At 38.3% G+C, this 13403-nt stretch overlaps 1 protein-coding gene across 3 annotated transcripts in view; it reads right to left on the bottom strand.

The window, feature by feature from the left end:
* Nucleotides 1–13403, bottom strand: part of dpm1 (dolichyl-phosphate mannosyltransferase subunit 1, catalytic) — a 97888-nt gene that overhangs the window by 42129 nt on the left and 42356 nt on the right. For all 3 annotated transcript variants that reach the window (XM_072556535.1, XM_072556536.1, XM_072556537.1), the window contains 3 exons: nt 11045–11078; nt 1322–1398; nt 1214–1239 (listed from right to left, as the gene is read on the bottom strand). In XM_072556535.1, coding sequence (XP_072412636.1) covers nt 1214–1239; nt 1322–1398; nt 11045–11078 — 137 coding nt within the window. The remainder of the gene's footprint in view (nt 1–1213; nt 1240–1321; nt 1399–11044; nt 11079–13403) is intronic.

Below are 13403 nucleotides of genomic sequence, written 5' to 3'. Positions count from 1 at the left end.
CAATATTGGCAGGATGAGACCAAAGGCTTCCTCAGGGGACTAGAATATTCCTCACAAAACAATGCTGTAAAAGGCACTTGCTCCTTGACCCAGTAGTTTGTCTCCTTTAAACTGATAGCTTACCTAAACCTTGGAGATCCTGCATGGCAATTGTTATACCAGGTTGCCTACTTCATGGTAGGAACCTGACTAAATATATTATCAGCAAGCTATCCGTAAATGCAGAAACAGAACCAAATGCAGATAACAGACGTACATAATCTATAAAAGTTTAAACACCACAGCTCCCAATCCCTCCCAATGAACAGGGATAGGAGAATTTACAGTGAGGGCACGATTTCAGTTTTGAAAAAAGGATTAAAAACAGACTTGGGAAGGCATTTTTCCATTAAGGATTGCAAATTGTGTAGTTACATATCATATCATTTGATATAACAGGAAAAATTAATTCAGAAATTAAGAAATATTATCTTAGAGTAAATAAAATAAAAACTCAACACAACATTCACAGTATCATAATGTTAGTAAATTAAGAGTTTTGGAGATGCTAACATCATTTCATGGAACTGCATAAGTAGTTTAATATGTTGTAATCTCTTAAATTACAATGCAACCAATTTCATTTACAATACTGTATTTCCATATTAAACTATTGAGACACAGCTGAAATGTAACATGCTTATTTTGCATGACTGTATAGAATAGTGGTGTTTTTGTGCAGAAGACAGATACAACAGCAGTTTTGAACTGACTAACAAAGACCGTACTGGCTAACCAAAGACTGGTTTAATTCACGTCTTATTACATTTTGGTGTTTGATTCACAACAACGTATGAAATCACACTGCTTTTACTGAAAATAGATTGTTATAATGAGCTGGTTTATTCATCATTTACAGTATATTCATGCATCAAAAAAATTTGAGAATATAAGGTTAACAATTGGTGTACAACTAATTACAGTCATTCTGCTATAATGTGCATTTCGTTAATGTGAATTTGCTATAATGCGTTTGACAAATACAGGACACAGTTTCTCAAGAGCAGACTTTGAAAGCGTGTATTGGTTATAACGCGATTCCAATCCCATTGGTTTAAATAGTGCTGCTATTACGCGATTTTCTTAGAAGACTGGATTACATGAGAATGGAACTACCGCGTTATAGCGGAACCGACACTAAGTTGGTTGCAAAAGCAGAAAGAATAATACTCACTTTATAAAGTCAGGGATAAATTTTGGCTAAAAGTAAAAAAAAGTTGATTACTTGAATGTGTTAAATATATTTTTTTAAAAATCACTAAAAATGTGAAGATAAACTCACATGATGTGAAAGATCAGCATCCATTATAAAGACAAAGTTTCCGGTGGCATGTTGTATTCCATGGATATATGCTGTTCCTAAAGCAAAAACAAATACACAAGTAATTATGTTAGCCACAGTTCATTTTGTTTACTTAAAAAGACAAACTTTAAAGAAATTATGACTAAGATATATTTTACAAAGTTTAATGTACAAAGCAGATTGTATCCACTAGCTGTAGAGGATAGCCCTCTAACATTTTTGATGCTATTGAGTCTGAACATTTTAATGACTATACTGGTTCATTATTAAAGAAGAATAAAATTGAGTCATGGAATCATAGATCTACAGCACAGAGACAGGCCCTTTGACCCAAACTGGTCCTTGCTGACCAAAATATTCATCTACACTAACCCCATTTCCCTGCACTTAGCCCATATTCTTCTAAACCTTTCCTATCCACGTATTTGTCCAAATGCCTTTTAAAATGTTGTTAATGTACCTGCCTCAACTACTTCCGCTGGCAGCTCATTCAACGTGCATACTACCTTCAGGTTAAAAAAGTTGCCCCTCAGGTTCCCTTTTATTCTTTCCCCTCTAACCCTCGATTCCCCAACCCTCAGAAAAAGACGGAGTGCATTCACCCTACTCATGCCGCTCATTATTTTATACACTTGTATAAAGATCCCCCGCTCAGTCTCCTACACTCTAAAAAAAATCCTAGCTTGGCTAACATCTCCCTATAACTCAGACCCTTGAGCACTTGTAAAATCCTTGATAATTTCTTCTGCACTCTTTCCAGTTTAATAACATCCTTCCTATAACAAGGTGACCAAAACAGAACATAATACTCCAAGTGCGGTCTCACCAACACCCTGTACAACTCCAACTTAATTTCCTAACCGATGAACCACTTTTGCTTCTCATCATCCAAGGCTGCAAACACTCCTTCCAAGTGAAACAGTGATTTATTTGTACTACTTGCAGTTTCCTGTACTGTATTCACTGTTTACAATGTAGTCTCCTGTACACAGCAGGGACCCAACATAGACTGGGTGACTGCTTTCTAGAACACCTTTGTACAGTCTGAAAGCATCCCAAACTCTGCCTGTTATTTTAATTCTTCAATTTGCTCCCCCTCTGGCATTTCTGTCCATGACTTGCTACAATGTTCCAGTGAAGCTCAAAACCCTCCAGGAACAGTGCATATCTTTCATCTTAGCTCTTCACAACTTTGGGACTCAAGATTGCATTCAACAACTTTTGATAGTAGGTGGTGTTTCCTGTCCTATTCTCTTTTCTTTTCCCAGTTTTTGTTTTATGCTGGCTTGTTTCTTTATCCCTTCAAGTTGCATTGCGATGACTGCTATTTAGCCATTCATGCCTCATCTCAGTATAGCCTTTGTTTCACTAATTTGCCCATTATCACTGTCTTTTGGCCCTTGCATTTATGAGTATTTTATTAGTTAATTCTCTTGCCCTCCATTTTGCCATGCTAACACAGACCTTCCCTTTTGTTCATCCTGGTAAAATTCTGATGTTTCAGTCTTCTTTCCATTCTGATTCAAGGGTTGATCTGAAATGTTAACTCTGTTTCTCTGCACAGATGCATGATCTGAGAATTCCTGGAATTTTTGTTTCTCTTTTGTTTTGCATATTTCAGCTTTCATAATATTGTCTGATTCGGATTTTACCTCAGCCTCCGTTCACCACCTGCAGAAATGAACCAATTTCCATTCGTCCATCACTCCACTCCTCTTGTAAGCCTTTGTTGACCTACAGTGACTCACAGTTAAACAAAGCTTCAAATTCTTATCCTTATTTGAATTTTGTTTCTTGGCCTCATCTCTTCCCATCTCTGTAGTCTTGTCTAGGTAGGAAAACTAATTGTGAAGAGGACATAAGAAACCGACAAAGTGATAAAGATTAGGTTAAGTGAGGTGGACAAAGATTTGGCAAATGAAGTACAGTGTGGCAAAGTGGGAAATTGATCATTTTGGCAGAAATAAAAAAGATATGTGCACAAATCACAGAAGGAATGCAGGTACAACAAATAATTGGGAAGGCTAATAGAATGTTATGGTTTATTGAAAGGGGAATTGAAGCAACAGTAGGGAGGTTATGCATCATTTTTATCAGGCATTGGCGAGACTGCATCTAGAGTACTGTGTACACAACTAGTAACTGGACTAATGGAAGGATATTAATACACTGAAAGCAGTTCTGAGAAGGTTTACCAGAAATGAGCGGGTTGCCTTACAAGGAAAGACTATCCTTTGGAGTTTAGGAGACACAGAAGTGACTTAATTGCAACATATAAGATCCTGAGGGGACTTGACTAGTTGGATGTTGAAATGATGTTTCATCTTGTGGGAGTATCTAGAACCAGAGATCATTGTTTTAAATGGATGCCTCTTATTTTTAAACTAAGAAGAAGCATTTTTTTCTTTAGGGTCAGGTATCTTCAAAATTTCCTTCAACGGAGAATGGATGCAGAACTTTTAATTTTTTTTTTAAAAGGCAGAATTAGATTCTTGATTACCATAGGTATGAAAATTATCGACAACATGCAGGAATGTAGAATTGACGTTAAAATGAGCTCAGCCATGATCATATTGAATGGCATAGCAGGCTTGAAGGTCTGAGTGGCCTATTCCTCATTTATATGTTTGAGTGTTAAGGAACTTAAATCACGATATGCATCAGTTGCATGTATTGCAGCTGGCACATAGTATTACAACTCCTCTTGTTTCTACATCCTGACATTGCTGAATATGCAGAATCAATGCTGTGCCATTTGTTCATGGTATGCCACAGCCATAAATATAAAAGCATAATTATAAAGCAAAATTTCCTTTTGATATTGCAGCTCATCTGATATAGACATGTGTAAGAAAGCAATAAAATAATGTTTACTAAGTGAAAACTGCAAGAATCCATCTAGCTGTTCAAGGAAATTGTGCACTTTAATTGTGAAAAGCATTCAGTTGAATTGCAGTTAGTTATCTGTAGAATACCGAGTAATAATGTTTTCTTGTAGCAAGATTGATTTTCAGCAACTTTGTAAATCATGATTTTCTAATGGACTACTGAGAGAGTACAGCTGCTCAGAGATCTGACTTCAGGATGACAGCTCACAAGAAGGTCATTTGGAATATCCTGTCTGTTCTCGTTGAAAAATACCTATCCAGTTTAAACCCACTTCCCAGCTCTTTGTACATTAGGACAGCTTGAATACATATTCAGGTGTTGCTTTTTTTTAAAACAGTGATAAGCATTTCTGCCTCTAACCCCCTTTCAGACAGAGTTCCAAATCCTGCTTGTGGTGGAAAAAATATTCTCCTTAACTCTTCTGTAACCCTTCCACCAGTTATCTTGAATCGGTGTCATTGACTTCTCCATTAAGGAAGCAAATAAATCCTTCCTATTTGGTCTATTTAGGGGCTCCATAAATTTTTATACCCTTCAACTAAAATGGCTGTCATCCTCCTTTGTTCAAAGAAAACAACCATCAACCTATCCTAATCCTGATAACATGCTTGTAAATCTCCTGTGATTGCTTCCTTTGTGGAGTGATGAGAAGAACCTACAGTACTCTGGCTATAGTCTAACTAGCATTTCATACATTTGTTGCACAACTTTCCAGTTTTTTGACTCAAACCTCAGACAATAATGAAAAATGTCTCATATGCTTCTACTCCTCTACATTCAAAAATGTATGAACATGGACTCCAAGCCCCTCTGTTTCCCTACAGGTCTCCAAATCCTATCAATTACAGATAGTTCTTCTATAATGAGACAGTTGTGTTCTTGTGCAATCTTGCACTATAGAAAAATTGTACTTTAGAAACTGTGCTTAAAATGTTGGTGATGTAATCGTGCTACAGCCAACGCACACTTTCAAAGTTCACACTTTAGAAACAATGTCCCCAAGTCATCAATCACGTGACAGTGGATTTGTGTTAATGAAACGTGAGTTATACAAAATAATCTGTATTCTGTATGTTCTTGTTTGTCCTTCTCAAAGTCCATTACCTTCTCTTTCTGCACATTGAATTACTTTTGTCACTTTGCTGTCCAGCTAACCTGTCCATTGATTGCTTTCTGTTGTCTTCAACTTCTAAGCATATAGTCAATTTTGTATTGTCTGCTGACTTGTTAATCATTAATCCTACACGCAAGTCTAAATTACTCGTATATACTCCAAACATCTATGGACCAAATAATGCGGTCAAGGAAAGTCAAATCAAGGTAGGAGTTTCAAAGTGAATGGTAGAGCCTTAAGGAGTGTGGTGGAACAGAGAGACCTTGGAGTTCAGGTATATAGTTCTCTGGAAGTGGAGTCGCAGGCAGACAGGGCAGTGAAAGCTAGTGTGCCAAAAGCTGACAAAAATGATACAAATGACCCTTTGAATATGGGGATCATGGTGAGACGAGGCAGAGAACCCATAATACATTTCTAGGAAGATGAGAAAGAGACAAGAGAACGGAGTGAAATTGATGCTGAAAGGTCCTAACAAACACAATGGGTAAGAATCTTCAGTTGAGGATAAAGAAAGATCCATCCGAAGTACTCACATGGCAGGCTATAAAAACTAGTGTGACAGAAAACTGTGTAAATTGAAAGAAATCCCGACAAGAAGATTGTGAGCAAGTGTAGATTGAGGTTGCTGTGAGTGTGTGTGGGTTTGTAGTGAATAGTAGTTGATAATCTATCATCTGAAATTGAGACAGAGAAGTCGTCAAGAAGGACAGGAGGCAGAGGTGGAATATAGACGCAAGTGCCTTCTAAGATATGTTAGAAATTGAATTGTATTAGAGGCAAGGGGCTTAGGAAGAGAAGAAGCAAAAATTCATAAGGTGGCAGAGAAGAAGTGGGACTGGTGATGAAACTGGAGCAGGATGATTAAAAAAAAAGGGAAGAATATAGAGTGTAAGTTTTCGTACTGGAGTTTAGGCAGCTCCATCATACATTTCTTGGTATCACACTGATGCCCATCCTAGTCAGGAATCAAATGGTTGACAGACTAATTGCTAGTGGGTTTCTTTTGCATGTTCATCAAGCTGGATCTATTAGAATTGAGGGATAATTCTATGATTGAAAGGTCAGGATATTTAAGAGATAGACTAATGTTAACATGACTATTCATCGAGAGGGGTCAAACTATAGATTCATGACCATCACCTTGATAAACAGCAAGTAGCAGGTTATATATTTTACCAAAAAAAAATCAGCCAAGTGTCAATTTCAGGAGTTTCATGGAGGGTTTTTCTCTGAGCTCGAGTGAGTTATTGTAGGAGATTCTCTGCAGCTCACCTCATTATGTATGCACCTGACTGTATAGCACCCGCTCATACTATTGTGTGCTCAGCTATAGTGGAAGTACTCATCACTGTTGTGACTTCCAGGGATTTCAGGTACTAATGCCATATTTAAAGCCCAGCCATTAACTAGATCAAGCACTGCTAGCCAACAGCTGCCCTTCACAATACACACGGGTGGGAGGGGAATGAAAAGAAAAGCTTTTGAGAGCACATATTGCAAATACAAGTTGACATTCAGAGATGTACTATTATTTTACATCATAACATTTTTAGAATCAGCTGTCATTTTAACTGCAGCTACAAGAATCACACTGCATAAGTCACCTATCCTTAAAGGCATACCATCTTACTTCCCTATCCATGGAAGTGCTACTCTTTCCCTAAAGCCTAGTAGAGCATAATATCTTGTCATTGTTCATTGCAGGAGCTTCACATATTGGAAAGCCTTAAAACTGGAAAAGCTGCATTTGCTTCAGGGAACAAGCAAGAACAGCTTGCCTCTCAAGTAAGAAACTTATAGTCAATGAATATCATTGCACCCACTTTGCATCTATTAGAACTAAGTATCAATTAAGTCCTATCTGGCTAGTAATGCCCAATGTTGTACTGTCCTCTTTCATTTTGAAAGTGATGCTATTCCTGCTTAATGTCTTCGTCTTCCTCTTCAGAATACTGCTGAGTCTCTCCCACCTCTTCATAGATCTTCAAATTTCCTCTTTCCCTGCTCCAGTTTTGCAGAGCAGAGCATGCTACGATTCTGATCACAGATAATGTATACGTTGACCCAAAAGGATCCTTTTCTATTGTCAAAGTCAGCTATGTTATGTTATGGTGTTCTTAACATGACATGTGTACAGTCTATAGCACCTTGCACCTGGGGAAGCCAGTTATGTTGGCAAAGCCTACTGCCCAGGCTGTAGTATCAACGTCATCACTGGGAAATGAGATTAAGTGGATGTGATCAGGCATAAATTATGAGTAGCAACTTGGGCGTATTTGTGAGTCAGAGATTAGGATATCTCCACACATCCTTGGAAGCAGCCATCTGTATAGAAATTTAATGCAGCTGTCATCTTCATGACCTTCCACAACTTCAGGTCGCAAATCCCAATCCATCTGCTGGTGTAGTTCTATGACGGTGGACATCCTCAGACTGTCGTGACAATGCGCCTTGGTCATCTGAAGGAAGTAGTGTCAAGAATCAAAGTTCTGTACCTCTTTTGAATCCCAAGGGGTTCTTCAGTTGTGGTTTCATCTGGAGGCTGTTTGACCTACTCTACAAGTTACTTCTGTCCTCCCCAGTTTCTGTGCCATTGTAGCCCTCAGCTACAGCAGCAAGAACCACTGGATGGATTATGGTCATGGTTCTAATGACCTCTGTGAGAAATATCAGAAACAAAGAAGATACTTAATAACAAAAGCTATCAAAATTTGTCTCTCAGCATAGTGCTCCATTCTAGGGAATCCTATTCCAATATGCGCAGTTGAAGCCATGATATTCAAATGCAATAAGGGACTTTAAGTGCATTGGATTATGGAAACCTCGTTCATCAGTACAGCACCGAACAAAAAGGCAGCAATTGCCAAATAACTACAGTTCAAGGAGAGAGGAAATCTATTCCATAACGAGAAATCTTGGATTGTCTGTGAACTGTGGCCTACAGGTGAGAATTTTAAGATCACCTGTGATTAATTCTCTTTCACAGAGAGGATTATCTGTAATAACTTTTATCCCCCTCAGTAGGGCACTGCAAATATTTCACATGCAGGATATAATGATTACACACATCTTCAACCAGTACGGTGTAACTACCTGATTAATGCAATTCCACTTTGAAGACCCCCACATAACTCAAGAAAAGCCCTTGTGCTTAGACAGAAAGAAACGGTTTACTTCACCCACTCTGGGTGTAGCTGAAGCCATTTTCCATTTCGTATTTATGATTCACACAAGGATGAAAGGAAACACTTGGCAGTGAGAGTTGTAGGCTCAGCCTGGTGATCCAGGGGTCTCCCTCAATACCTCTATGTTCTTTTCTTCGTTGCACCACCTGTCAACCCCAACAGTTCCAAGCTTCCAGACATTTTCACACACCTCTTTGAATGATGTCAGCATCTCTCAAGATCACCTCTGATCACTAGCCCTATCACTTAAACACACCAACTACTGTACTGCACTGCACCCCTGCACCCCCGCTCAAATGTGTCAAAGCCAGGATGATTGCAGCCCTCGATTAGACCTCTCATTCAGTAACCCACACCTTTCAAGACACCAACATCTCCCAACCTTGTAGGTAGTATTGCACCCTTTCACAATCATTGACGCCCTCAGCTGCTGCCTTCAAGCCATGCATCTGTGCATTCTCCTCAACTTCAACGTTCACCTAGACAATGAAATACTGAAACCTCTTTGGTTTAACACTTCTAATTTAACGCCATGCAGATTTTTGGTTTAATAGAGTGAAGTCTATCACAGAGCCAGTCAATATTCTCTCTAACAAATACAAGTCCTTGAACAGGCTGTACCAAGTCAGCCCTTTAAATTATCATGAATGTATAACTACACAAAAAAAATTTAAAGGGGCCACACGCTTTAGCGTTACCTACAATCTACAACAAAAAGGAATGTTGGTGCCACCTACAGCCATAATTGATATGTTACAGTCATCAATGCTGACACTTTAAAATGGATTTTGCCGCAACAAGAGCCTGACGTAAGAATCACAATTTGAAGTGAGTGAAAGTTGTAACTCATTAAGTATGTTAACAGAATTGCAGGAGGTAGGAGGTGTGCAAATTTATATTCAACAGTGACATAAATTTTAGAAAAAAACATTTTTGGTGTTTGCATTTCTTCAGTATTAAGCAGTGTTAAGTGTGGAACAGAATTATGTTTTAATTACTATTTAACGATATTCATAGCTGAATTGTATGTTGGTGATTTTGCAAAGTGAATTAGAGTAGCACTCAGTTGAAAAAAATTCACTTTCCCTTATGCTGTAAATCCAGCCCACAAATCTATACAACACTTTTCATTTGCTGAGTATCAATAGCAGTTTGGCAAACCAGCTAAGGGAAACTTGAAGAGAAGAAACAAAATAACAATTGTTCAGCCTGCACTAGTACTAAAATACATACATAGAAGTGACAGTTATAGGTGTAAATTCAACAGAAATTCACCAAAGATCTTGGAGAGCCCTTTACAAACACATGACCACTTCCATCTGGAAAGCACACATTGGAACACCACTACCTGCTACTTCCCTTCCAAGCCATTCACCATCCTGACTTGGAAATAAATTGCTGTTCCTTCACTGTCACTGGGTCAAAATCCTGGAATTCCCTTCTTAACAGCATTGTGGGTCTACCTATAGCACACAGACTGTAGCAATTCAAGGAGGCAGCTCACCGCCACTATTTCAAGGGCAATTGGAGCCAGACAATAAATGCTGGCCAACCAGTGATGCCCCTGTCCCACAAGTAAGTTACAAAGATGTTTCCTAAAGCTGTTTTTAACTTCAGACGTTTTTCTGGTCAGTTTTGAGAGGTAGCCAAAGATAACAGAAAAATAAAATGTTCAAGGTCGCAATTTGTATAAAAGTGAATGTGATAAGTGGAAGAAAGAAAAGGAATGAAGTGTCTTTTTTAAGCCAGCCTGGATTCCAGATTGAGACAGGCAGAAACATCAAACTCAGCTGATTTGATTGTTTAGTTTGGAGGGTCAGACAATTAAATTCAAATGTGCATATAAATAAAATATTTAAATTGGCAGAATTCAGAATTTTACACAGATGTGGGACCTGTTGTCACAATAAGCAACCAAAATCAAATGTTTTCAAAGATTCTAACATGCATTTCTAGGAGTCTTTGAAGTAATTTATTATTGTACTATTGACGAACACAGTGTCTTAGTGAATTAAAAAAGAAAAATGTTCATCCCTAATGGTTAAATAATTAGCATCAACTCACTATTAATACAGATATTTAGGTTTGCATAAGGCTTTATTACACAAACCTTTAACCAGTAGCATTTATTGGTCATCCCTAGTTGACAAGTTTGCTAGGTCACTTCAGAGGTCAGTTGTCACATATAAGCCAGATAGAAATGACACTAGGAGTCACTTTTTTTAATGAAGAAAATCTTATAGTTTTCTAGATTACTAATGTAGATTTCTAGTTCAGTAATGTTACCAACACTTCAAGTTGTCAAACAAGACCATTAAGCCCTCCACAAACGATCTGAACAATTTTACAATGCTGTAGCTTTGATCCACTTCTAACTTTAGAAATGATCAGAACATTTTATTAATTGTTTTCATTACAGATGATAAATAATTAAGATACAAATCAAGTAACTTAAAAGATAAACTGCAATGAAAATATCTTAAGTGTTCATAGAGAGGACAATGTAATTCTTACCTAATCCCAGCTTCTTTGCTCGAGGTCTCAGCAGCTGTGAAAACATGAACTAATAATTACAACAGAATTCCGAAGAATTTAACTGGAAAGTCACATGTTACAGTAAGGCAGAGTTTACAGACAGTGCATTGTTCTTAACCAACTTTGTGATACAGGGATTACACTCATTTAGATGATAACAAGGTGGGGTGGTGGTAATGTCGTTGGAATAGTAAGTCTTGCCTAAGGCTAAATTTTTGTGAACATGGGGTTCAAATCCCACCACAGCCAAATGGTGTAAAAGGTGAAATGGTAAATCAAGAGCAAACAAAGTACTGAACATGGAACTACTGTCAACTGTTTGGGGCTGCACTGTGGCATAGCGATGCTGCTGTCGCACAGTGCCAGAGATCCGGGTTCAATTCCAGCCTTGGGTGACTGTCTGTGTGGCGTCTGCACATTCTCAGTGGCTGCGTGCGCTTCTGCTGGGTGTTCCGGTTTCCTTTCACAATCCAATGATGTGCAGGTTAGATGGATTGGCAATGGTCCATTGCCCCAGTGTCCCGGCATATGCATGCTAGGTGGATTAGCCATGATAATTGTAGGGCTATGAGAATAGGGTGGGGGAGTGGGTCTGCGTAAGATGCTTTTCAGAGGGTTGATGCAGACTCGATGGGCCAAATGGCCTCTTTCCACACTGTATGGATTCTGTGATTCTTGTCATTACTGTCAGATCTTCTGTGGAACTGATCAAACTGATCACAACAATGTAACCAATGAGAGGGGATTTCTGTGGTTTGGAAGTTGGAATTCATACCTCCATTCAAACAATTTGGAAAGACATCTGTAACAGATAAGCCCAAGACAGAAGAAATGCTTTCTAAAATATACCTTATTTTCTGGAAAATAAATAGTACTTTCCTGAGTCACCTCAATTATTCAGATAAATGCATTTCCTTTTGGAATGATCCTGCACATAACATGAGAAGTCTTTACTGTTCATCTGATTGCCAAGTGGGTATTTGAGGTCAAAGCCAAAATAATTGGAATTTAAATCTTGCATCTTTTCATTTTTACAAATCTTTGTACAAAGGTATTTAGTATTACTAAAAGGTTTACGTAGCTTAAAAGGAATAAGCTTTTTAAAACTGGAAACAAACCTGCTTTTACATTACATCTGACAACATCTTTCGTCTCAGATGTTTCATTTATGACAATTATTTTCTAATAACTATTTTTTTGACTAAGATGATGAAAAATGTAGCAGCACTAAAATCCCACAAACAAAATTGAAATGAAGCTCCAGGTCAGATCTATTTCTGGTGATTTTATCAGAGGGAAAATGTTAGCAAGGCATAGAAAAATATTTCGATCTTCTTTAAATAGTGCTTGAGTATCTTTAATCACGGGCTAGATCACTGAAACAGGCAGATCGGGCCTTGATTTATCATCTCAATCCAAACAATGGTACTTCCACTAATGCAGTATATTCAAACCAGGAGTGGAGCATGGACACACAAACGTCTACAAAGAGACTATTTCCATTTACTTCATCCAGACTAGAATAATTGTACCATCCTTCCACAATCTTTCTTTTAGTAGTCAAATCTCTTAGAGACAATATAAACACAGACAAAAAGACAAATCCAACTCTTTGCCATAGAATGTGTGCCAGTGTCTCAGATTATCTCAAAGGAGTCCTTGTCCATATTATCCTCAACAGGATCGATCATCTCTTCCTTCCACAGGCTTTCTGTACCTTTAGTGTATATTTCTCTTAATTCCATGATTCTATTATTTCTTTTAATTCTGTTTCCCTTTCAATTCCAGAGCCATCTCTCCTGCTTACCTCTTATGATTGGAGAAAGACCCTATATCTTCACCTTTTCTGCTCTCTGTACCTCTCAACAAAAGCAAGGGACTTACATTCTGGACCTCACAGTTGAGATCAGAGACAGACAGGCATTAAACACTGCTGGCTGACATTCTGGCTTCCTAGCTTCATCCCACTCCCACAATGAGGAGGATGATAGGGCCATTGCCCAAATGCAGTGGATCATTGAGCTGTATCATTAAGGGCAACTTAAGTTCAATTAGAGAAAGCGAATCAGAACTTTTAACAGGCCTCCAGGTCCACACAAGCAGTGGAAGCAAATCGGACTACCTTGCAAACAATCTCCGAGTGATAGATTAGGGGCCAAACAGGACAGGGGAGTAAACTGTGGCTACATGAGCAGCAGAGGCTGAGAACTCTGGGGTAAGTCACTTCCTATATCCCAAAGACATGACGACGGAATACTCACCACTTGCCTGATTAGTAGGGTTCCCACAATACTTAAGAAACTCAATACAATCGAGGACAAAGGTGCCCACTTGATTT

This window comes from Chiloscyllium punctatum, chromosome 37 (genome assembly GCF_047496795.1).
Source record: "Chiloscyllium punctatum isolate Juve2018m chromosome 37, sChiPun1.3, whole genome shotgun sequence".
In the NCBI taxonomy this organism is placed as follows: Eukaryota; Metazoa; Chordata; class Chondrichthyes; order Orectolobiformes; family Hemiscylliidae; genus Chiloscyllium; species Chiloscyllium punctatum.
This window is presented reverse-complemented; position numbering and strand designations above follow the sequence as displayed.